This window comes from Helianthus annuus, chromosome 7, assembly GCF_002127325.2.
Source record: "Helianthus annuus cultivar XRQ/B chromosome 7, HanXRQr2.0-SUNRISE, whole genome shotgun sequence".
NCBI classification, from domain to species: domain Eukaryota; kingdom Viridiplantae; phylum Streptophyta; class Magnoliopsida; order Asterales; family Asteraceae; genus Helianthus; species Helianthus annuus.
The window spans coordinates 8,658,261-8,685,209 of NC_035439.2; the positions used below are offsets into that span (position 1 = coordinate 8,658,261).

The 26,949-nt window shown below is 39.5% G+C and overlaps 1 protein-coding gene across 2 annotated transcripts; it reads right to left on the reverse strand.

The window, feature by feature from the left end:
- Window positions 1–6,029: 6,029 nt before the first annotated feature.
- On the reverse strand, window positions 6,030–9,245 carry LOC110867793 (nuclear intron maturase 2, mitochondrial). 2 transcript variants are annotated; one of them, XM_022116793.2, is made up of 4 exons: window positions 9,039–9,245; window positions 8,886–8,944; window positions 8,561–8,599; window positions 6,030–8,400 (listed from the first exon to the last, which is right to left on the reverse strand). In XM_022116793.2, exon 4 carries the CDS (start codon window positions 8,327–8,329, stop codon window positions 6,179–6,181), a length of 2,151 nt encoding a protein of 716 aa, XP_021972485.1. In that variant the 5' UTR covers window positions 8,330–8,400; window positions 8,561–8,599; window positions 8,886–8,944; window positions 9,039–9,245; the 3' UTR covers window positions 6,030–6,178. The 2 variants fall into 2 exon arrangements, with proteins under 2 accessions (XP_021972485.1, XP_021972486.1); XM_022116794.2 differs by lacking the exon at window positions 8,561–8,599.
- Window positions 9,246–26,949: the final 17,704 nt, after the last annotated feature.

Here is a 26,949-nt window from a genome sequence, read left to right on the forward strand (position 1 = left end):
TTTGTTGCAAATCAATGTATATGGCATCCTTGTCTATTTATAATTGTTTACATGATTGGATGCAATGATTACCTTTTAGGGCCGTCTCCGAAAATCCCAAAAAATTTTTTGGCCCTGTTCGAGATAAAAAATTTGGGCCCTATTCGCAAATCTTCATATAACATAAACTCATCAATCATTCAATTATATAACTAAAAATTCATAATACTACGATAATTGTTATGAAATAGAGAAAACAAATTAACAAAAATTGTATAGCAAAAATGATCAAAGTATTGAACTTACTTGCTAAGCAAACAGTGTGGTTCTCCTAGCGTTTTTTGAAGCAAAGCTCTCGATCAACTCCTTGTAATCCATAGTATCTAATAATTCATTATTCATAACAGGAAACTAGAAATCATTCAATCATTCATTATTCATAACCGTTTAATCAATCTAATTATCTAAATAAACAACATTAAACATTTAAACTAGAAATCAGACTCGAAACAACAGTTACTGAATTCTGAAATCTGATTATCTGAATCTGAAAGTGAAATCTGTTGAACAGTAACATCATTAACCTGAATGTTATTTCAATGTTCGTTATTCGTTAATCACTTAATCTGAATGTTTTTCAATTTTCGACAAACAAATAAATAATCTGAATGTTATTTCAATTTCGACAAACAATAAATTAACAAACTTGGAACCTGCGGATGTAACATCAATCAACTTATCGACAAACAAAACTCAAAAGACAACAAACATAAAACACTCAAATACCTTAATCGCGATTCGCAGGGCAGGTGCAGCACTGCAGCGGCGTTTGATGACTCTGATAAGAATTCAGAAATCCTGCTGCAGCGTTTGAACTTTGATCGATGACTTTGGTCTTTGAATCTTTGATCAGAAATCCTCGCACAGTCGCACACGACTTTTGATTTCCCTGCAGGTTTGGGCCTATAATCAGGTTTTGACAAAGTTTGGGGCCTGTAAAAAAATTGGGCTAATATATATAAAGAAAATATAAAAAAATTTGGGCCCTTTAATTATTTGGGCCCTGTTCTCAAGCACACTCTGAACACCCTTATATCCGGCCCTGTTACCTTTCTTACGTCACACGCAACACGCTTTCGATACTAGCAGGGTGTGACAGAAAGTGTGAATGAATGAAACTCTGCGCAAATGAAGATCTTATATATGTCTGCATAAAATATTTACACTCTGGTCCAAAACAATGAGCAAAGATGATCGCGACCCTTCAAAAGTTACACATTGCCCCCCTTGAATATTCCAGCCTATAACAACTAAATCCAATCCGTTACAACAATAATAACAAGTTGTAACAACTTGTTTAAGACAGATATGGGCCCAAGACTAATAAGCCCAGTTACAACAAGTCCAGCAATGAACAACAAGCCCACTTAACATGTTTGTGTTTGAACATTATTATTTTTAACAGGTAAAGTTATTGTATCTGAAAGATATAAAGTGAAATAAAAACTTATTGTCATGAACTGATGTTCTCGAATCAGCAAGGACAAGCCAGTTGGTCAACGTATGAGGTTCACTTGTTTCCTTCTGTATTGAACTCTTCTGGGGACGATCCAACTCCCGACCAGTGGAGTCTTGAGAAGTGCAGACACTTTTGATATGCATCTTTCCTTGATCATCAGATTTTCTTACAGATATACACAAGTGACCAGAGCTCGCGCGTTTAAACGTAACTGTAAATAGACCTGAAATATTTAACATTTTGATTGTGACATAAGTTGCCAAGTACTTTCTCCTTTATAAGGTTTTGGTATTCAAGCAGCTCTCTCAATGAACAAAAAAATTTCTGTTAACGAGACTTAAGAATTTTGCAGAAACAAAAGTTTAGCTTCAAAAGTTCTGTATCACGTAGTTAGGGTGGAGGGTATGGTTCAATCACTTAGGGTGTTTGAGTTATTCTCTAGCCAATAATATCATGCCATGTCAAGTCCCCATTTCACTCCTCATTTTGCACTCAATCACTAATAATGGTTCAAAAACCCACTCAATTTAAAAAAAAATTGATTGGTTGAAACACCCACACCCACACCCACACCCCTTCTCTCCTCCATCACTCTTCTTCACCTTTGATGAATACTCACCGTCCACACCCCTTCTCTCCTACTCCCCACTCACTGATCCACCAACGGTAGTCGTTCCCCGCTCGGCAACCCCCCTCCCCGATCACACTCACCGCAACCATACCCTCCACCCTTAAATTACAACTAATTTAGAAAATGTCAACATATTCTACTTGACTACTTTAATCATCTTTTAATATCATGGTATAAAAATAATTAAAACAATCCAAAATCGTTTGGTTTTACAAACTACACCTATTTATGGGCTTTTCGTTATGGTCCCAATATATGTGATGAAAACTTGGAAAATGGATGATTGCGTGTGGGATAATTGCAATACCCATATCTTAACTGAACACATGTGAAATGATATCACAAAGCCCAACAAATATTTTCAAATAACCAAATTAAAACTTACTCCGTCACTTTAAAAAAAGGTGTTAGCACATTATATGATAAATTAAATATTATTTTATTCTTATAAAATGCTTATAGATTTAGAAATATCTAACTAGTCAAGTTTAATAAGTGATATCTAATTTAGAGGTAGACATATGTTGGGACAAACTAAAATATAACGATAGTCGCTAGACATTTATTTTATGACGAAAAAGTAATTACTTTTTGGTTCCTTAACACTCTATTCTCGAGTCTCATTTAACAGGGAAGGAGAAAAAAAAATGAAAGTTCTCGAGATTTTTTAAGAATATAAGAGGAGGGGAAATGAGGGAAAATGGAAGAAAATTTGTAAGTATATTTATCCTCCCTAATCGGAGAGATTAGGAGAGAAAATCTTATCAATTACTAAATTACCCTCATATCTAATTAAAATGTTTTATGTTTAAAGGGTATAATGGTAAAATTGTTCCTTTCTTTTCTTTTCCTCCTAACTCGGGAACACATAAAATGCTTGATTGCTTCTCTTTTCCTTTACTTTTCATTAAACTCGGGAACACGTAAAAAATCACATTTTTTCCTTCCTTTTCTCTCTTAATTCATTTTTCTCCACCCTTATTAAATGAGACTCGGGAACACAGTGTAAACGATACTCATAATATTTAGATATATAAAAATAGTGGATAATTTGTTGCTAAAAATGTAATGTTTTGATGGCAATGAAAGATCCTTAAAACCAGAATCACAACCAACAATCAATTCACACAAAGAATAAGAAGCAATGGGACTTCTCATGCAATGGATTTTTTCCAAATTTAATATTTGGAAGAAAACTATTATAATAATCAAACAAGAGAAAACGAAACTCAAAAACCATGATTTGGAATATATTAACAATATTGATTATTCAAATAATAATCTTTATAAGCAAAACTTTACATGATTTAATCTATATGATCTTGTATATTATATTTTCTTTTCTTCAAGATTATTTAGTACCGACTCGAAGAATATGTATAATAGAGAGCCCTATCCCACACAATTCAAAAGTCGCGTTATTTCTTTTGGTTAAAGGCGAAACAACATTCCGCTTCTCTTTGAACCCATTTTCACAAGTGGTAGCCGCATCCATAACCGAGCTTATATGTACATTCGCCTCGTCATAGTGCTTCGACTTGTAACTTTTCATGGCATGTTTGATATCAGTGACCGCGTTAGAGTAAAGTTCAAAACAATCATCTAAACGCATCTTTTGAGATGAACTGCCCTTCTTTTTCAATAAGTTTTTGACGTGAGACCTTGTGTCGCTCACATTCGTGTGTGTTAGTCGAAGTGAGATCTTCCCGAGGCCTCTAACGTCAGCATGACGGCTTCCTGAGGCAGCTTCAAGAGAGGTGGTGCAAAATTGGTAGTTCACAGTTGGATCTTGTTGAGAGCAAACTTTGCAAGTGCCATGAATTAATGTTTGTGCATGGATTGAAAGAAAGAAGAGGGTAAAGAGGATGAATGGAAGAGAGCACCAAGGAGAAAACATTTCTACTATGGCAAATGCTTCTAGCGTTTTTAAGAAATGAATTTGGTTTAAGTAGGAGAAAAAGGGGTGTGTTTTGGTCGTTCACCAAATTTCAAACTTTATTTTGAAAGTTTTTTTGGTATTTTAATTGAAATTGACATTTATGCCTTTTTTATAGTTGGATGCTTTTAATTTTGAAAACATATACATGTATCTACTGTAAATTACTTTTTAACGCCCTGTGTGTTAGTGGTTTAACCCACTTGAGTACAAAATAAAAAAAGTTTAACGTTTTGAGTCCCTAACCGCTCATTTTATAACGTTTTGACTCCCTGTGCTTTAGTAATTTTAACCACTTGAGTCCAAAATCAAAAGTACAAGTGTTAAAAATTGGTCTCAAAATGTTACAAAATGAGGGGTTAGAGACTCAGGGCAACGTTTTGATTTTGAATTCAAATGGTTAAAACTATTAAAACACATGGGCTTAAAAAGTAATTTACTCTATATATTTTTTATAATTTTGATATATAGATAGTTAAGTGGTGTTTCAATTAATAGAATTTTCTTTGATATTTACCACACTTGATGCAAATTATTTGGTATTAAACACCTACTTTTTTTTTTTTTTTTTTTTTTTTTTTGAACGGCAAATTTGGATCACTGACGGACCACTGGAGTATCATCGTGCCACCAGCAGAACCACCCGATCATATCCATCTCCACTGGGCAATAATGCCTATACACCAATTCAGGAGGAAACCCAATAAATCTGGGAAAACCCCCTTTGTGGGAATCGAACCCATGACCTAATGGTCATAAGCCTTATCCCACCCCCAAATACCACTAGGCTATAATGCCATGGGTATTAAACACCTACTGAGTAACTAGTTATCAAAGTATTTGGTATTTTAAAGTATTTGGTATTTTACTTAAAACAGTTGCAAAGTAGTTAATCATGGTAACTAAATAGCAAAAAAATTCAAAATATATAACATGATATGAGTCATGCTACCACACAGTTTCAAGGTGGTTAATGTTGTTTTCTTTCTTAATTTCAAATATATGTTTACAACCTTCAAGAACCAGCAGGATGGCCACTTATACGGTACTGGTATTTTTAGAGGTGTACAAATCGGTCTTTTTTAAAAATCGGTTCCGGTTATTATTCAAACCGATTTTTTTCATCAAAAACAAAAACTGTGGTTTCGGTTACTAACCGGTTTTTTATACACCTCTAGGTATTTGAGTGTAAAAACAGGTAAATATCGGTACCGAACTGGTACCGAAAACTTCAAAAGTGGATACCGAATCTGTACCAGGAATATTTCGGTTCAGGAAATTCGATACCAGTACCATTTGCTCATCGGTACGTGCAAGTTATTTCAATTCTTGTTGCAATTGCGTATATGCTTATCTCAACATTCGTATTACCAAAACTCGTGGTCAATGAGATAAAGGGTACTCATCATATGCATTGCATAGGCCAAAATGGAACCCTCCTTATTTGGGAAAAGAAAGCAAAACCAACTTCTGAAATAACATAAAAAACAAATTAAAACACCCAAACAACGATAATGGGTGGTTGGTGCTTTTATAAAGATTAGATCTTATAATCTGTAACCTTTACTCCTTTAGTCTTCGATCACTAATTTTAACGTTATTTTATTAAGTTTGTGAAAATAACGTCAAAAGAGGGGGATGGTTAATCATGCATCATGTGGTGACGTTGATAGCCGAAAGGCAAGGGAGTAAATGCACTAATCGGCCTTTGTCTTAATTGCTGAGTGTTGCCATTTGTCCAAGGCTTGATGCAGAACTGCTATCGAGCCGAGGGTCTCACTGGAAGCAACCTCTCTATTTCTACGAGCTAAAGGTAAGGTTGTCTACATCTTACCTTCCTTAGACCCTACCTTAGCTTTGCTATTGGTGAGATTTACTGAGTATGGTGATGACGACGACTTTCTTTCTTTCTTTCTTTCTTTCTTAATATTTAATTATCTATTTGTAGATGCTAACAAGACCTATTTTGATTTTCACTTAAAGTTTGTGCATGCAACGCATTAAGTGTGTCATTTTAATAAGAAATGTTGGGATTAAAATTAGGGGAACTGATGAGAGTGAACTCATGTTTCTGATTTGTAACGATGACTAAATGATTACTGGCTCACTCCACTTATAGCAATGTGTCATGTTCCTCATGTTCTTCTTCGTCTTCTATACCACGCTCGTCTTTTTCATTACCCGATTCCAACAACATTTTACCTTCTTCCGAGTTATTAACACCATTAATGGTTGCACTTCTTTTATAATTCCAAACAAGCATAGAAACATAATCTTGAGGTGAAATGAGACCTTCTTCAATTAAAGTCGTACGATTTTGTTCAAATGTTTTCGGATCATCCAGTCTTATATATTCAAGCAACGCCTTCTCGTGATCGGGCCTCCAGCCCACCGGAAACGGGCTGTAATCAGTCTCGGGCACCAACGACATTCGTGTATACTGAAGTCCTTCAATCGACTCCGCAAGACCCATTCTTAATAAATTATTATATGCCGGTGACTGCCCTTTTTTCGCCTTTAACGGACGTCCAAGTGTTCTATCACCGATTTTAAAAACTTTCGCACGCGAACGAAGCTTATATTTGGCAGCGTAGAGTTTAGCAAGCGAACCTCGTATAATATAAGAACAAAAATTCACTATCTTTTTTCGATTATCAGCAAACCGATACCACTCGACCATTGTAGTCAAAAGCTTGTTCATTTGTGCGTTCGTGTGCGCTTGTGTGGCGTGAAACATCCGGAAACACGGTTGCGGGTCCGGATCTCTATCCCCTTTTAAGAATCCCAATTTTCTAAACTGTTTAATGGATTGTTTGAGACTCGCGGTTACCGATAATAAAGTACCAACGCCTTTTTCACTTATGATTTTACCACCCGTTGCGGTATATCTAAGAGTCGGATATACAACTCTTCTACATAAAACATGATCAAGAAACATTATTCCTTTTGTTATATGCTCAATCGGGAGAGACTCGTTATCGAGTTTGAGCGTGTATTTCTGATCACAAAACTCGATTAATTGTTTTCTAAGAATCGCTGCATCCGCTCTCGGGCCACGAACTCCAATCAAGAAATGACCACCGAAACGTATATAATCGATTCTTCGAGTTTTATCAGGCCCGCTAGTCGGAACGAACTCGGGCCAAGACGTATTCCCTTGGTCAACTTCTCCTTCCGGACTATTCCATATTACGTCACTCTTTGACGGTCGGTAAAATTCCTTAATTTTACCCTCCATCCAACGGTCTAATTCATCTAGACAAATGTTACCCAGTAACGGGCTTAAAATCCCGCAATGCCCCCAAGTAGGAACCTTTTCAGCTTCTTCAGGTGCAAACCCGAAAAACGACTCTAACCAATACGGGTCGGGTTTAGGTTCGTCTTCCGCTAAAACCCGCTTTTTCTGATACTTCCGCCGAATTCTCTTCTTTTCTACAGGCGGGCTTGTGATTACCGGAGTCGTCAACGCAGATTTCACCAAATCGATCACCATTTTATCCCTCACGTCCCTCGTCAACGCACTAATCACCAATCCAACTTTCATCCCATCCAAAACGGTACTCAAATCCCCTTTTATATACCACAAATACCCCGCGAAACTCCTCCTAATCACCCTCAACGCAGTATGCGCAGTCCTGCCGGGCCTAAACGCGTACGACTTCTCCGAAAACCGCGCTTCAAACACGGGCTCCAAAATCATAAACAAAACCTCTTGCACAATCCTATCTTGAAACGGGCTCGGCTGCGTAGTAGTCAATATCGCCCTAATCTTCCTCTTCGACAACGACTCATACTCAGTCTTATCCTTTGGCGACTTAATAAAAAACTCCAAGCGCGCACCCCACCTAAAGCGGTTATCAAGAACCGCGTTTCTAAGCGCAAGTAAATCCTCAAGTGCTGATCTTTGTACCGAACTTTTCGGCATGTAAGCACCCATTTCATCAGCACAAACTTTCTGATAAGCTAAGACCCATAACTCGAATCTTCTTAAGTAATTAGTTAAATTGGTGAGAGTTTGATTAGGGTTTCTAAAACTTTCTATCCATAACTCTGAACAGACTGATACACCGTCTTCTTTCATTAGGGTTGATGGGTCATTTGGGTCTGGGCTGACATTATTTTTTCTAAACTTGTAGTTGTTATTGAACTGGGTTGATGTGTACATGAATGCCCTGAACCCATTTGTTCGAGGGTTTGAAACGGTTGATGTGCGTGTGGGGTTTAGTAGTATTGAATGACAGAGAAAAGTAAACCGGCGATTCATCTAAACCGAAGTTGAAAAGTGCTCTAACGATGGAGGTGGGGAGAGAGCCTCGAGTTACAGTCCCTGAGTCCCTGAATGAAACCAACTGATGTACTTAAATCCAATTCCAATTCCAATATAAAGTTGCAAAATGTACAATGTATTCTGTATAAATGGACCATGCATGCATGAGACACCTAAGTAACAGAAACATGAACATAAATGTAAATACAGAAACAAAAGATAAATGACCTCCAGGCGAATTAGCACTCTGTCAGCTTGTGGCTTAACCTTTAAACACAAAGCAATATAAAAAAAAAAAACAATGAATATACTTGTACACAGCACATCACCTAGCAGAACAACATTATTGACACAAATACATACAATGCACATTAGTAATTAATTTCCAACTTTTCTAACTTAAACCTTTTAAATTACTAAAAAAATAGTTAATTAATTACAAATTCATTTAACCATATTCAATAAGTAGCCAATAAAATTGAATGTTAGGTTAATTATCTTCCACAAAATGAAAAGAATACATAAATTATAGCAATAAATATATAAAATTAACCTTCGTGGGCTCATACTTGGTTGCAATTGCATTAACCTTGAATGAATTTCTTCGTAGACCTATACAATAATACACAATTAATTAAAAAACAACAGAAAGATGAAGCAAATAATAATAGTAGAAAGTGTTGAAAATGAAGCAGATGAAGAATACCTAAACTTGTGGTTTTAGTAGGTACAGAAGAAGAAGAGCGAAGGTCTGTAACGAAAGAAGAAAAAGGTTTAGCTACTGTGTAGAGGGTGGGTTAGGGCTACTTACTTGTATGGACTCTTCACTAGGGTTCTAGAGTCACGAATGAGCCGAGAGCTCGAGCAGGCCTTAAGAGCCCGAGGCAAAAATATGACTCGGTTAGCTATCAAGTTTGAGCTCAACCTTTATTACATGGTTTAGCCTTGTGAACTTAAACGTGCCCAAACAGATTAATATTATTATTTTTATATATTATACACCTATTATTTGAGAATGGCGAGCTAATCTCAACTCAAGTTTTGGCTTATTCAAGCTATCGAAGCAAGCTTGAGCTAAGCTTTTAGATCGTTTATAATTGTTCGCAAATTACCTCAAGTCAAGCATAACTCGATCTCTTGAGTTTTACTTTCGAGTCGAGCATCAATGCGCATAGTGACCAAGGGCGGACCTAAAGTCAATCCAAGGTGGGCGGGCGCACCCCCGGGGAAAAAAAATTTAGTGCTAAATTCCGTCGAAAATCTCGTCCGCACCCCTTGGAATTTTTCGTCCGCACCCCTTGGAATTTTTCGACCGCAACCTTCAAATTTTTCGTCCGCACCCCTTAGGTAAAAAGTGTTATCAATTTATATTTTAAACCCAAATACCCATACCTTTACCCACTTATAATTCCTAACTAGCTAGCCCACTAAGTCTTAGCTCATTAACCAAACCCAACAATGTTTCAAATTATAATAAAATAATTAAAGCCCAAAACCTTTAGAAATTCTCTCTCGCTCTCTCTCTCTCTCTCTCTCTTGCGTCCCTGCACTGCCAACGAACAACATCACCCAGCAACAACAGTCCAACAGCCAGCAACCACCGTAATCAGCCACCATACCACCGTCGTTTGACACCAAATCTAACCGGAATCCGAACACGGGTAAGTTTCTTTGTTATTTTGATGATTTTGGTTGATATTATAGGAGAAAGAGTTAACTGCCATTTTCGTCCCTGTGGTTTGGTCACTTTGGCCATTTCAGTCCATTTTTCAAAAATGCGCCATTTTCCTCCCCGACGTTCTGGAAAGGTGCCATTTCAGTCCAAAAATCATAACCCAGTTAAGTCGGTTAGTAAATAAGGACTGATTGTGTAAATTTGTAACATAAAGGACCATTTAAGTAAATATTAAACACCACCACCACTAGCCCCGCCACTACCACCACCGCCACCACAGCCCTGCCACCACCACCAACACCACTCCGCTGCCACCACCACCACCGCCATCGCCACCACAGCCCTGCCACCACCACCACTCCGCTGCCACCACCACCACTGCCATCACCACGACCACACACTCTCTCTCTACTCTCTCTCTCTATGCTCTGCAATCACCACCACCATCACCTTTACCTCTCTACTCCGGTGACCGGAGTAAATCCGACCATCTTTCCGACACCCCACACCCCCACGTGTTACTCTTCTGTTTCTGTCGATCTGGGTCGAATTGAACGGACATCTGAAGTTCCTTAGATCCCCACAAACATTTTACACCCCTCACAATGCTCAAACACATCGATTTTAGCCGGAACCGAACCTGCAACTTCGTCGGAATCTTCACAGTGGCCGGAATCAGTCAACACGTCGTTCCAGCCGTTAACGGTTCGTTTTCCTTGTTCCGGTTCATTCGTTTATACTTGTACAATGTTTGCACCAGGTTAATTGGAATATAACCTGATTTTGGTCGTTAATTTGAGCCTTTGACTTTCCTGTTTGACCTTCTGTTGACCGCTTTGGGGGAGATGACACTGTTGACATCTGTGAGAGTGGTGGTGGCAGGGCTGTGGTGGTGCGGTGATGAACGACAAATTCATCATCATCATCATCGCCTCTATTAATATTTGAAGGAAGCAATAGTAACAGCAGAAACAACATCATCAGCAACAACATTATCATCAACAAAATTGGTGGTGGCGGTGGCAGCGTGTCACACCCCGATTTCCACGTGTATCACCGATGGGCCCGGTGGGGGATTACCGTGACGTAGTTGGCAACAATATAGTCAAACCACACAATTATATGAATGCACAGCGGAAGCATAAAGATAAATATAATTCAACCATTGATTGTAATCTCGAATGTATCACAATTAGTCGAATGGTATCCACAGGGAGATCAAAATAATAGAAAGTATTGTTCAACAGACAAGGCATCAAAAGCTTGCGAGACTCTTTAAGATGCTAAGGAGCTATAGCCAGCCGATTACGTTTAGTACCTGCATTTAATCTTTTTGAGAAAATACGTCAGTTTACACTGGTAAATACATTCAACCAACACTTTTGTAAAATGTTTATTAAAATTGATTTGAATGCACAAGTCACAAACTCTTTTATAACTTGGGAGAATTATTTAATATTTATAATCTTGTGAACGAATTACATGTTCCTTTTGCGTTCGGTAGCCCGGATCTAGTCCGGGTTAAAGATCAATAGACACACCACATAGCATATAACACCGTGGCGGGTAACCAACGGCTATGCCTTTATAATTATGGACATAATGCCGGGTGTACGCCTACACCCGGATGTCAAGGTCGTGGCCACTTCGTAAAATGCTGCCAAGGATATCCGGGACATGGTCATTAACCCCCCAAAGGCTTTTAAGTAACAAGACTGTTTAAACGAGCCGATCAAATTATTCAATTAACCACCAAACGATGGAAGATTTGATGCTCGATCAAGCGGTATTTTATATATACCGTAACCCAAGCCCGTATAACGGAAAATAAGTTAAAAGTATTTACCTTTGCAAGTATAGTCCTTTATTGATTAAATCACAGATATCTTTTACTGGTCTCCTAATCTGGAACGAAGGTTTTAAAATAACCTATTAGAATCCTAACGGGTCTTTATATTAGCCGTAGCCTAGACCGGTCAGTTTCAAAGGATAGATACGGTTTAATCGCGTGAAAGGCGAAAACCAGGAATGGAATGTGATTCTGACCCAACAAGTTTGAAGGCTTGTTTTATATGGGTTTAATATTCACACTCTGGATTTTGGGGTCAAAACAATATGGTTTGACCCGTATCGGCTAATTTATGTAAACTAGTTACATACGCCGAACCGTGCGCGCAATAGGCGCAACGGGTAACCGTAAGAGTCCTACCCTGTTTTCCTAAGTCAATATGCCTTATAGAGGTCGTGGTATCAGTAGGATACCTTCCGTGATGCCCGTAACGAGTTTAAGTTCATTTTATGCCACGTAGGGGTATTTCGGTCTTTTTAAAGATTATAAAAGGGGTTTTAGATTCTACAGGAAATCTGAGTTTCCGGATCAGTTTATCAAGTCTAAAATACTTTATTTATTATTTAAAATCAGTAGCAACTGGAATCGGGTCAAAAGACCTTGTAGAACTCAAGTTTTGGCCGAAAAGGGCATATTCGGTATTTACCGAACCGTAGCCATAACCGTAGGTTATGAGCAGGTTAAAAATAATTAAAAATCTTTACAAATCCCAAAATATTATTTTATAACAGTGAGTAAAAGGTTTGGTGTCGAAATCCAGGTTTAGACAGGCGTTATGCTAATTGCGCTATTTAATTACTAAAGTTTCGCAATTTGCGCTATTTAGCATAACTCCTATTCTGGACCTCGGATTGACATGAAATTTTAGGGACATGCTTAGAATTTAGTAAGCAAGGTTATGGTCCCTTCACGTGTCCGAAATACTCGTTTTATTTTGAAAAGGGCGTTACGGTCAACTTTTAAGCAATTAACGGAAAGGCGTAAAAGACTCGGACAAACAACGAACCGGTCACAGAGGGTGATACCATCACGTGACCTGGTCCTAAGAGAGTCATAAGGCATATCTACATTGCACTAAAACGGGTCAGAACTGAAGTCAAAGCAAAAGTCAAACTTTTGCGACATTCGGCTCCGAACCGGGTCAATATAGCAAATGGCCGAATCAAACGAGCTTAGACAAGTTAGTATACTTATTATCATGTTTTATGAGTGTTCAAACAGGTTGCATATCAACTACATCACAGATTATATGTAAAATCGCAAAATAGCTTTCTGTTGACTTTTTCTAAGCATGTTTGACTCGCCATTTGAACTAGTTAGAGTGGTGATCAGGGGGAATCCTTTTAAGGGTTTATTACCCACATAAATACCAACTTATAACTACTTTCAATTCGAGATATGACTGAGCCATTGTAGACTAATCTCGAAGTCAAACCGTAATTACGACAGTTTGATTTTTAGCTATATAACTAAGCAAAACTAAACCACAAAGGATTGAACGACTTACAGAGGTCTTATGCTTGCTTAGAGGACACTTGAGAGGAAATGCTGAGCTCCAGATGTGATCAATGAAGGCAGGGAAGGTGTGAGTAACATGTTGTGCAATGAGGCCTTTATATAGTACTCTCAAGGCCTTAGATTATTGACAAACATGTCTACCCATGCCCCTTGATCAGCAACATGTGTCCTCTAGTGCTAGAGAGTGATTAGGTGTCACCCATACCTCTGGGAAACCCATACATTAATGTTCTAACGTTTTAAACAGCCAACAGCCAACTTTCTGTCGCTGGGCATCGCTTACGGACCGTATGGCTTGGGCCTTGCGGTCCGTAAGCCTGTGGCGGAGACAAGCTCAATCTTTCACCCCCTTACGGTCCGTAAGGCAGGACCTTTGCGGTCCGTAAGGGTTGTTTTTAAATCTTTTTAAATCTTTTGTAATGATTAACGAAATCTTCGGTAATTAATAACCTGACCTTTCGGGTTTGAAGGGGTAACTTTGCGATTTGGCCCTCGGTTAATTACAATTAAGGGCTCGTGCCTTTTACCCGTACTGTTAAGCCCCCGGTTAATTTAATTATTATCCAAAAAGCCTTAACTTTCATTGTTGACGCTTTTAACCCCTCTCGTACGAATTTGATCATAACTTTCTCGTTTTAAAACGGAACTTCGCGGAATTTATATAGTACATTCTAGTGAGCGTATTTTACTGTTACAAAGCCTCGGGTACGTCAAAGGGTCACTCAGAGGTATTAAACATGTTGACACAGTTAACCCCTGCAGCTTGTAATCTCTCACTTTCTTCCGCGTTTCGCTTCCGTACGATCCATGATTTATTCGTTTGAAGGTACGAGCATCGCTTAGGGTTACTATACAGTATACTTACCCTTATTTGACATTTATAACCCTCGAATTTACATACTTTCAAGGTTTGTCAACTTTAGTCCTTTATTTAATATTAAATGCCACGTGTAAACTCAAGACACGTGTCAATACATTATTGGACACAAAATTTCGAGGTGTTACATCCTCACCCCCTTAAAATAAATCTCGACCCGAGATTTACTCAAACAAATAGGGGTATTTCTCTTTCATCGTGGATTCAACTTCCCACGTGAATTCGGGACCTCTCTGGGCATCCCATTTAACCTTGACTATAGGTACATGCTTTCTTCGAAGCTTTTTCACCTGTCGGTCTTCAATCGACAAAGGCTTCTCCACAAACTTCAAGCTCTCATCTATATGCACATCTGTGTGTGGGATCACCAATGATTCATCAGCGAAGCACTTCTTTAGATTGCAGATGTGGAACACGTTGTGAATTCCATTGAGCTCTTCTGGTAAGTTCAACTTATAGGCAACTGACCCGACACGTTCGATAACCTCGAAAGGTCCTATGTATCTCGGGCTCAGTTTGCCCTTCTTACCGAAGCGCATCACCCCCTTCCAGGGTGATACTTTAAGTAATACTTTTTCACCTACCTCGAAGTGAAAATCCTTACGCTTTGGATCAGCGTAGCTTTTCTGCCTATCACGGGCACCCTTGAGACGCTCTCGAATCTGGACAATCTTGTCCGTTGTTTCGAAGACTATCTCTGGTCCTGATAATTGGACCTCTCCCACTTCCGCCAAACAAACAGGCGATCTACACTTCTACCGTATAATGCCTCGAAAGGCGTAGCCTTTATGCTGGTATGGTAGCTATTGTTGTAGGAGAATTCGATTAGTGGTAGGTTCTTATCCCAACTACCACCTAAATCGATAGCACATGCACGCAGCATGTCTTCTAACGTTTGAATAGTACGCTCACTCTGACCGTCTGTCTGAGGATGGTAAGCCGTACTAAAATTCAAACGTGTGCCCAAAGATTGCTGGAAGCTTTTCCAGAAATGAGACGTGTATCTAGTATCTCGATCAGAGATAATAGACACAGGTATGCCATGTAAGGCTACAATCTTATCTACGTATAACTGGGCTAATGTGTCGGAGCTATAAGTCTCCTTGATGGGTAAGAAATGAGCTGACTTAGTCAGTCTATCGACTATAACCCATATTGTGTCATTTCCTTTGCTCGTCTTGGGTAACTTGGTGATAAAATCCATAGTTACACATTCCCATTTCCATTCAGGAAGTTCAGGCTGTTGTAGCAAGCCAGACGGCTTTTGATGCTCAGCCTTGACTTGCGCACAAGTCAAGCATTTGGCTACATAAGCGGCTACAGACTTTTTCAAGCCTACCCACCAATAATTTGCCTTTAGATCCTGATACATTTTATCTGCTCCAGGATGGACAGAATATTTGGAACTATGGGCTTCCTGGAGGATAACATCTCGTAGTCCTCCATAAATAGGAACCCATATTCGCCCATTTAATCGCAAAATTCCATCCTTGCTAAGAGTTAACTGCTCCTCAGTTACTCCTAACTTTTCCTTAGGATAATTAGCTTCCAACACAGCCTCTCGCTGTGCAGCTAATATCCTTTCAATCAAGTTATTCTTGACTTCAATGCTCTTGGCATTGATGCGGATGGGTTTCACCCTTTCTTTCCGGCTCAGGGCATCAGCGACTACATTCGCCTTGCCGGGATGGTATCTGATCTCACAATCATAATCATTTAAGGTCTCCATCCAACGGCGTTGCCTCATGTTTAGCTCCTTCTGATTGAACAGATGTTGAAGGCTCTTGTCTGAATAGATCACAAACTTGATTCCGTATAGATAATGCCTCCACAGTTTTAGTGCGGACACAACGGCACCCAACTCCAAGTCATGGGTGGTGTAATTCTTTTCGTGCACCTTTAACTGTCTCGAAGCATAGGCAATCACCTTGCCTTTTTGCATGAGCACACACCCCATGCCAGTGTGTGACGCGTCGCAGTAAACTACGAACTCTTCGGTACCTTCCGGTAGTGTCAACACAGGGGCGTTGCTTAGCTTTTGCTTTAAGATATCAAATGATTCTTGCTGCTTAGGGCCCCAAACAAATTTTATCTTCTTCTTGCTTAGAGAAGTTAAGGGCGCAACAATCCTTGAAAAATTTTCAATGAATCTCCTGTAGTATCCTGCTAACCCCAGGAAACTACGAATTTCGGTAGGCGTTTTTGGCTCTTGCCAATTCATGACCGCCTCTACCTTAGCGGGATCCACCTGGATACCACGCTCGCTGACGACATGTCCAAGAAATTGGACTTCTCGTAGCCAGAATTCGCATTTAGAGAATTTGGCATAGAGTTTCTCGCGATGCAGCAATTTGAGAATACAACGTAGGTGTTTCTCATGGTCAGCTTTGTTCTTTGAGTAGATAAGAATGTCGTCGATGAACACGATGACGAATTTGTCTAAGTACGGCTTGCAGACGCGATTCATGAGATCCATGAACGCAGCCGGTGCATTTGTGAGCCCAAAAGGCATCACTAGGAACTCGTAGTGACCGTAACGAGTCCTAAATGCTGTTTTATGTACGTCTTCATCTCTGACTTTCAGCTGATGGTAGCCCGACCTCAAGTCGATCTTCGAGAAATAGCTAGCCCCTTGCAATTGATCAAACAAATCGTCGATCCTTTGCAATGGATATCTATTCTTTATCGTGACCTTATTAAGTTCACGATAGTCGATGCACAGACGCATCGATCCGTCCTTCTTCTTAACAAACAGGACAGGTGCTCCCCAAGGGGATGAACTCGGTTTAATGAAACCTTTAGCCAGCAGTTCATCCAGCTGGGTCCTTAATATGGGAGCTGCTCCAGGGATGATATCTATTCTGAATTCCACTTGCCTATCTGGTGGCAAACCAGGCAGATCTTCGGGGAAAACTTCTGGATACTCCGAAATTGTTTTCTATCTTTGGTTTGGGCTCTCCAATAATCACCTGTGCCATGTAGATGACACAGCCTCTTTTTAAACATCTAGAAGCCATGAGCATAGTTACGTTCTCGGGCAATCCATACTGCGTATCTCCTCGAATGGTGAGCGATTCACCAGTCGGAGTCTTTAGCACTATATGTTTTCTGTTGCAGACGATCTGGGCCTGGTTGTGGGATAACCAGTCCATACCCAGAACTATGTCAAAACCAGCCAGTTTAAAGGGAAGTAGAGATAGTGGAAAAGAGTGGTTCTTAATGGATATCACACATCCATCTAGTATAGTGGAGACGGTTTCTACTGTGCCGTCTGCTAGCTCTACCTCGTATTTCACATTTAGGGTTTTGACAGGCATATTCAGCAATTTGCAAAATTTTTGGTCTACGAAGGACTTATCAGCGCCTGAATCGAAAAGTACTCTTGCAAAGATATTATTTACGAGAAAAGTACCTGTGATTACGTTGTCGTCTTGCAAAGCTTCCTTCACATCCATCTTGAAGACTCTAGCGTTATTCTTTTTGGTTTCTTCTGTCTTCTTGGCGAATTTGGGGCAGTTGCTTTTAATGTGCCCCTTCTCACTGCAGTTATAGCAGGTCGCATCTTTTATCTTCTTGCAGTCCACAGTCTTGTGGTCCTTGGACTTGCATAGTCCACAAGTATGCGACCTCGACTGGGACTGTGAGTTCGACCCAAGCCTACATTTCCCAAAGTGGAATTTCTGGCAGTTTTTGCACTTGGGCTTCTCTCCGGATTGTTGCCCATCTTTCTTCGACTCTGTCCCTCTCTTGCCATCATCGTTCCCACGGTGTTTCTTGCCCGACCTTCGTGAGGTATCATCCTCACACTTCCTCTTCTCGGCCTCTTTGTTCCTCAGCGATCTCAGTCGGACCGCGTCCATTGTGAGGGACAAAGAGAGGTCGGTTACAGACCTGAAGGTCGTTGGCCGAGAGGCCTTCACACTTGCCTTTATTTCGGGTTCTAACCCCCCGATAAAACGAGCGATTCTCCTTGGCTCCGGGGTCACTAGATATGGAACCAACCGAGACATCGTGTTGAAGCTCGTCAGGTAAGCTTGGCAGTCGAGGTTTTTCATCACCAATGACACAAAATCGGATTCAATCTTTTCCACCTCATGTTGAGGGCAGTAATTTTCTTTGATGAGAGTAATGAATTCCTCCCATGTCATGTTGTATAGCACAGCTTTTCCCGAGGCCTGAACCAGCGCCCTCCACCAAGCCAGGGCCTCGCCCTTAAACGATTGCGGCACGAACTTTACCACATCCCTTTCCGCACAGCCACTGATGTCCACCACGGTGTCCATCTCATCCAGCCACGTCATACAATCGACGGCACCTTTCTCCCCCGTGAAGTCTCGGGGTTTACAAGACACAAAGTACTTGTAGGTGCAGCCCCTGGCACGGGATGCATCAGTATACTCCCTTTCACGACGAACACTGTTTTCATTGGACGAGTGATTATCGTCGTCCTTTTTGGGCTTGGACAGTGGTTTGCTGTGGGATTTTGAGTGTGTTTTCGGCTTGGAGAGTGGTTTGGAAACGGTTCTGCTTCGAGATTCGGTATATTGTCGATCTAGAGCTGCCTGGACAGCGTTGTCGACGAGAGTTTTTAATTGAGCGCCCGTTAAATGTACTTGGGCATTATCATATTCGTCTTCACTCGTATGACTATTTTCTCCATTAGGATTAGCCATGGTAACCTGAATCTGTTACAGAAGATAACGAAAATTTTATTTAGGAGTTTATTATTGAATTGTCTTTTATGGCAATTCATTAACCATGGTAATAGAGACCATATTTGGTTAATTTGTTACTCACTTTTATTTAGGATTTGAATATACTTATCCTAATTACAATTAACATTGCTAGTGGCATAAAAGCCTAGTCACGAGGACGTTATATAATATTAGCCGAGATTACAGAGAATCAAGGTACGAAGGTTTGAACCGTAGTTCTTTTCCCTTTTCTGACAGGGAGTCATAAACCACCACTGTCTTTTATCTTATTATGACAATGATTATGGCCCATAGGCACTACATCACTAATGGATGTTTGATAATTCGGCCCGTAGGCACTACATCGCTAATGGATGTTTAACAAGTGATCATCTTCATTGATGATTTAACCTATGATTTATTATATCATTAATTTGGGCTTTGAAATCCTTAGGAGGATTCTTATTTAAGAATGACGCGTGCGATTTTAACGAACCACATCTGCCATGAATGTTAACATGATTACAGAGGTTAACTGGAAATTCTGAATCTTTTAATCAGGTCTTACCATCTTGGCCGGATCTTATAAAGACACCTGGCTAGGTTTCACTCTTAAGATTCTTTATTAGGCAGATTTAATTTAAAAGGAATGATTTTGATTTATTTCATATATAGTAATAACAAAAATGAAATTATAACATAACATTCCAAAATTTCAAATACGATTACACGCTGCCCTAAACAGGACTTTTAAACTAGTACATACCTACATAGAGGTTAATAAAGAGACAAGTCCTCGCAGGGACTAATACAAGATAGATGTCCGCGCAGGGACTAAAAGATAAGTCCGCGTAGGGACTGAAATGCGATAAATGTCCACGCATGGACTTATTTAAAATAGACATTACATTAGAACATATATAAGGACTAATGGTCATGTTTCTTCTTCTTGCCTTTCAACAGGTTCGCTAGACCCTTAAGGAATCCCCTGTTGTTCTTTCGTTCTTCCTCGAAATCCCGTTCCACACGAGTTAAGCGGTGGAGGATTTCTTCTTGTTCAGGAGGAGAGAAACGTGGTTGTGGTGCCGGTTGCGGAACTGGAGGTCTAGGAGGTGCTGGATACCCATGAGCTGAGTAGTCCGGTATCCCCATGTTTCCAAAAGCTCCGTCGGGATAGCGGGCATTATACCTAGCCGCTACCACATATGGGTCGCGTTCATAGTTGTAATTGTAATGTGCGTACGACGACGGTTCGAACGGGTTGTATGCCGTTGGACCCGTATATGCAGGTATTGGGTGGTCATACCCAAATGGTGGCGAAGATGGTGCAACTGGTGCGGAGTTCGCCTCCTGTACTGGACTTGAAGGTCCTTCTTCTTGTAGTGGCGGGTAGTGGCTACTACTAGAGTGTCGAGGGGTGCTGAAGTGGAATTCCCCTCCTCGGGTGGACATACGAGCACCCGATCTTCTACGCCTCGGCGGATCAGGCATTACTGGTTGAACCGGTGGCGGAGGTGGTGGCGTAACTGCCACGAAACGTGGATCCTCGGAGGGATCTTGTTGTTGTTGCTGCTCGTGTTGCGATGTTTGATGGGAGGGTGTGAAGTACCACTCGTGCTGGTTGAACAGCGCTTGAAAGCTATCTGGCCCTTGATAAGGTGTGCCATGAAAAGAAGATCCATCAGAGATCTCGATAGGATGTGTGGGCGTACCACGAGCGGGTTCGATTGGATCAGTGTCCTCATCCATATGGTCTTCTGAGAAGTGATCCTGTGGTCCTAACGGAACAAAGCCTGCAAGTTTCTGAATGTAATCTGATGGGTTAAACTGGCCTCTGAAGTAAGGAGTGGGGTCGTCAAAAGCGCGGTGCGATACCGAACCTGTAGAGGCATGTAGGAGGGTTGAGGGTTATTGGGAAAGTTTTCGGAATCTGGCCCGAACGAGTGACGGTACGATGGTGTTGAGCTGTGCGAGGTGGAATGTCTCGCAGGTTCGAAAAGGTTTCTCCGTCTTTGCGGTTCTTCACTCCTTGTGGTCGAAGGAGCTCGCGTATTTGAAGGTTCAGCTTCGTGATCGTGGTGAGTAACGATCTCTCCTCTGCCTCTTCTTCCCCTTCCTCTTCCTCGGAAAATTACAGGTGCCATATTTCCTGCTTTTAAAACTTTAAATAACAATAATAACAGAAAAAGACAAACTTGGAATAACAAATTCGAATTTGTCCTATGTTCTTGTCTAGACTCAAGTATGTGCAATTGTGTCACTGAGATTAAACACATTAGGATAGTGTTTAATTCACTCAATGTTGGCTCTGATACCAACCTGTCACACCCCGATTTCCACGTGTATCACCGATGGGCCCGGTGGGGGATTACCGTGACGTAATTGGCAACAATATAGTCAAACCACACAGTTATATGAATGCACAGCGGAAGCATAAAGATAAATATAATTCAACCATTGATTGTAATATCGAATGTATCACAATTAGTCGAATGGTATCCACAGGGGGATCAAAATAATAGAAAGTATTGTTCAACAGACAAGGCATCAAAAGCTTGCGAGACTCTTTAAGATGCTAAGGAGCTATAGCCAGCCGATTACGTTTAGTACCTGCATTTAATCTTTTTGGGAAAATACGTCAGTTTACACTGGTAAATACATTCAACCGACACTTTTGTAAAATGTTTATTAAAATTGATTTGAATGCACAAGGCACAAACTCTTTTATAACTTGGGAGAATTATTTAATATTTATAATCTTGTGAAAGAATTACATGTTCCTTTTGCATTCGGTAGCCCGGATCTAGTCCGGGTTAAAGATCAATAGACACACCACATAGCATATAACACCGTGGCGGGTAACCAACGGATATGCCTTTATAATTGTGGACATCATGCCGGGTGTACGCCTACACCCGGATGTCAAGGTCGTGGCCACTTCGTAAAATGCTGCCAAGGATATCCGGGACATGGTCATTAACCCCCCAAAGGCTTTTAAGTAACAAGACTGTTTAAACGAGCCGATCAAATTATTCAATTAATCACCAAACGATGGAAGATTTGATGCTCGATCAAGCGGTATTTTATATATACCGTAACCCAAGCCCGTATAACGGAAAATAAGTTAAAAGTATTTACCTTTGCAAGTATAGTCCTTTATTGATTAAATCACAGATATCTTTTACTGGTCTCCTAATCTGGAATGAAGGTTTTAAAATAACCTATTAGAATCCTAACGGGTCTTTATATTAGCCGTAGCTTAGACCGGTCAGTTTCAAAGGATAGATACGGTTTAATCGCGTGAAAGGCGAAAACCGGGAATGGAATGTGATTCTGACCCAACAAGTTTGAAGGCTTGTTTTATATGGGTTTAATATTCACACTCTGGATTTTGGGGTCAAAACAATATGGTTTGACCCGTATCGGCTAATTTATGTAAACTAGTTACATACGCCGAACCGTGCGCGCAATAGGCGCAACGGGTAACCGTAAGAGTCCTACACTGTTTTCCTAAGTCAATATGCCTTATAGAGGTCGTGGTATCAGTAGGATACCTTCCGTGATGCCCGTAACGAGTTTAAGTTCATTTTATGCCCCGTAGGGGTATTTCGGTCTTTTTAAAGATTATAAAAGGGGTTTTTGAGTTCTACAGGAAATCTGAGTTTCCCGATCAGTTTATAAAGTCTAAAATACTTTATTTATTATTTAAAATCAGTAGCAACTGGAATCGGGTCAAAAGACCTTGTAGAACTCAAGTTTTGGCCGAAAAGGGCATATTCGGTATTTACCGAACCGTAGCCATAACCGTAGGTTATGAGCAGGTTAAAAATAATTAAAAATCTTTAAAAATCCCATGATATTATTTTATAACAGTGAGTAAAAGGTTTGGTGTCGAAATCCGGGTTTAGACAGGCGTTATGCTAATTGCGCTATTTAATTACTAAAGTTTCGCAATTTGCGCTATTTAGCATAACTCCTATTCTGGACCTCGGATTGACATGAAATTTTAGGGACATGCTTAGAATTTAGTAAGAAAGGTTATGGTCCCTTCACGTGTCCGAAATATTCGTTTTATTTTGAAAAGGGCGTTACGGTCAACTTTTAAGCAATTAACGGAAAGGCGTAAAAGACTCGGACAAACAACGAACCGGTCACAGAGGGTGATACCATCACGTGACCTGGTCCTAAGAGAGTCCTAAGGCATATCTACATTGCACTAAAACGGGCCAGAACTGAAGTCAAAGCAAAAGTCAAACTTTTGCGACATTCGGCTCCGAACCGGGTCAATATAGCAAATGGCCGAATCAAACGAGCTTAGACAAGTTAGTATACTTATTATCATGTTTTATGAGTGTTCAAACAGGTTGCATATCAACTACATCACAGATTATATGTAAAATCGCAAAATAGCTTTCTGTTGACTTTTTCTAAGCATGTTTGACTCGCCATTTGAACTAGTTAGAGTGGTGATCAGGGGGAACCCTTTTAAGGGTTTATTACCCACATAAATACCAACTTATAACTACTTTCAATTCGAGATATGACTGAGCCATTGTAGACTAATCTCGAAGTCAAACCGTAATTACGATGGTTTGATTTTTAGCTATATAACTAAGCAAAACTAAACCACAAAGGATTGAACGACTTACAGAGGTCTTATGCTTGCTTAGAGGACACTTGAGAGGAAATGCTGAGCTCCAGATGTGATCAATGAAGGCAGGGAAGGTGTGAGTAACATGTTGTGCAATGAGGCCTTTATATAGTACTCTCAAGGCCTTAGATTATTGACAAACATGTCTACCCATGCCCCTTGATCAGCAACATGTGTCCTCTAGTGCTAGAGAGTGATTAGGGGTCGCCCATACCTCTGGGAAACCCATACATTAATGTTCTAACGTTTTAAACAGCCAACAGCCAACTTTCTGTCGCTGGGCATCGCTTACGGACCGTATGGCTTGGGCCTTGCGGTCCGTAAGCCTGTGGCGGAGACAAGCTCAATCTTTCACCCCCTTACGGTCCGTAAGGCAGGACCTTTGCGGTCCGTAAGGGTTGTTTTTAAATCTTTTTAAATCTTTTGTAATGATTAACGAAATCTTCGGTAATTAATAACCTGACCTTTCGGGTTTGAAGGGGTAACTTTGCGATTTGGCCCTCAGTTAATTACAATTAAGGGATCGTGCCTTTTACCCGTACTGTTAAGCCCCCGGTTAATTTAATTATTATCCGAAAAGCCTTAACTTTCATTGTTGACGCTTTTAACCCCTCTCGTACGAATTTGATCATAACTTTCTCGTTTTAAAACGGAACTTCGCGGAATTTATATAGTACATTCTAGTGAGCGTATTTTACTGTTACAAAGCCTCGGGTACGTCAAAGGGTCACTCAGAGGTATAATTAAACATGTTGACACAGTTAACCCCTGCAGCTTGTAATCTCTCACTTTCTTCCGCGTTTCGCTTCCGTACGATCCATGATTTATTCGTTTGAAGGTACGAGCATCGTTTAGGGTTACTATACAGTATACTTACCCTTGTTTGACATTTATAACCCTCGAATTTACATACTTTCAAGGTTTGTCAACTTTAGTCCTTTATTTAATATTAAATGCCACGTGTAAACTCAAGACACGTGTCAATAAATTATTGGACACAAAATTTCGAGGTGTTACACAGCGGAGTTGTGGTGGTGGTGGCAGCGGAGTGGTGGTGGTGGCGGTGGCAGCGGAGTGGTGGTGGTGGTGGTGGCGGTGGTGGTGGTGGCAGCGGAGTGGTGGTGGTGGCAGGGCTAGTGGTGGTGGTGTTACAAATTTACACAATCAGTCCTTTATGTTACAAATTTACACAATCAGTCCTTAATTACTAACCGACTTAACTGGGTTATGATTTTTGGACTGAAATGGCACCTTTCCAGAACGTCGGGGAGGAAAATGGCACATTTTTGAAAAATGGACTGAAATGGCCAAAGTGACCAAACCACAGGGACGAAAATGGCAGTTAACTCTAGGAGAAAAAAGGGTAATAAAGTTGTTAAATAGGTTTGAAATTTTATGTGTTTTGACGTTTATGGTTGTTTAGATGATTTTTAGGGTGATTATGTTGTTTACATATTTTTAGGGTGATTACAACTTACCCCTTATGATTTCTAGGGCTTGAATAGTTGAAAGCTAAAATTGAAACATTATGTTATGGAGCGATGAACTTATGTTATATAAAGAAAGAATTGCTTAAGAAATTAGTTTTAGATGATATTTTGGATAAATTTAAAAAAAAATGAAAACCCGTAGGGAGTCGACGTTTTAATTATGTTTGTAAAAAAGTTTGACATATTTTTGATGATTATATAAATTTAGTTTGATGTTCGTTTATTTTACATGACCCGACCCGACCCGACCCGATACGAACCGATTTTTTTACTTATATACCTAGGGGCCTAAAATTTTTAAAAATGTTCCGCACCCCCGTGGAAAAATTCTTGGGTCCGCCACTGATAGTGACTCGTATGTCAAATCATAACAACTAAAAACGTACATAAAGATAACCACGGAAACGTATTATATTTGACCATGTTTATTAACATGAATTTATATTGACATGTACATATAAAAATGAGCATGTGAGAAAATAAAGTGTTTACATCAAAACGTATAATAACTTAAAACATACATAAAAATAGGCATGAAAACGTATTATATTAGACCCGACTCATTTATAGGAAAACTTTAGGTCGAAACGTTCAATGCCGATACATGACTATGTACTAAAATGTCCATAAAAATAAGCACGTGAAGAAATAATTTTTTTTATGTTAAAGAATGAAAATAAGGTGCTCGCGCGTTGTGGCGTGACATTTAAGGGCACATTATCGTTCGTTAAGCACGTTGGCACGGTGACATTAATGTATTTAAGCAAACGAAAGAAACGTATAAAGATACGGTACGATTAAATGAAATGTATTAAGTTGTGACTAACCAACTACCCATCTCGAATTTATAGCAACATGTAAACGTGATATAAACTAAAAACACAAAGGGAAAATAAAGAAAAAAATAATTAAAAACTAAGGAAGTAAAATTGAAAAGTTAGAAATTTAGATGAGAGATTTGTTATTGTGTAAGTTTTAGAAGAAAAATAAATTACTTAAAAAAATAGGGAGCCAAAATAGAAAATACCAAGGGAGTCAAAATGGAAATTACATCAAAAGACAAAATTATAATTTGAGGTGTGTTGTCGGTTGCCTTTGCCACCGACTTTTTCCTTTTAGATATAGTAGAATTTGAAAACCCACTTACAAGCCAAACTCAAATTTTAATAATAAAGCATGAAAATCTAAAAATAGTTTTAACTCAATTTCATATTTGTTGGTGAATCTAAAGTTCTCGAATTGGCCCAATTTAAAGATTTTTTTCTATTTGAAATTCAACTTTACGATTTGAAGTTCAAATTTGTGTTTGTTATAAGAAGGGGTAACAATTTTTAACACGAATCGAAACACAACACAAATATAATCAAGTTTTAAATCAGCTAATATAATTCATTTATTAAACATTTAAACCCGAAGTCGAATCAATTAATAAACGGGTTAACATTACACAACCATTATTAATACATGAGTGTTTTTTAACAACTTAAATTATACCAAATCCATCTTCGGCAGGGTTCAAACCCTTGATCTCAAAGCAGCAACACCTTAACTTAAATGGTTTTGCCAATTTGACCCAACCCCCACCCATTAATAAATAAGTTGATTTTTAGATTTAAGGGATAGTAACATTTATATGTGTCAAATTTAAAGTTGAGTAAAATGTCAAAATCGTCCATGAGTTTAGTCATGTTTGTTTGTTTTATCTAAAATGATTTTTTTTGTGCATTTGAGTCATTCGGTTTTACGTTTTATTGCCATTTTCATCCTTGAAGTTTGTCAGTTTATTACAACTTTCGTCCTTAGAAATTTGGCACTCATGGATGAAAATGATATGAATTCAAACTTTTTTGATGAAATGATACA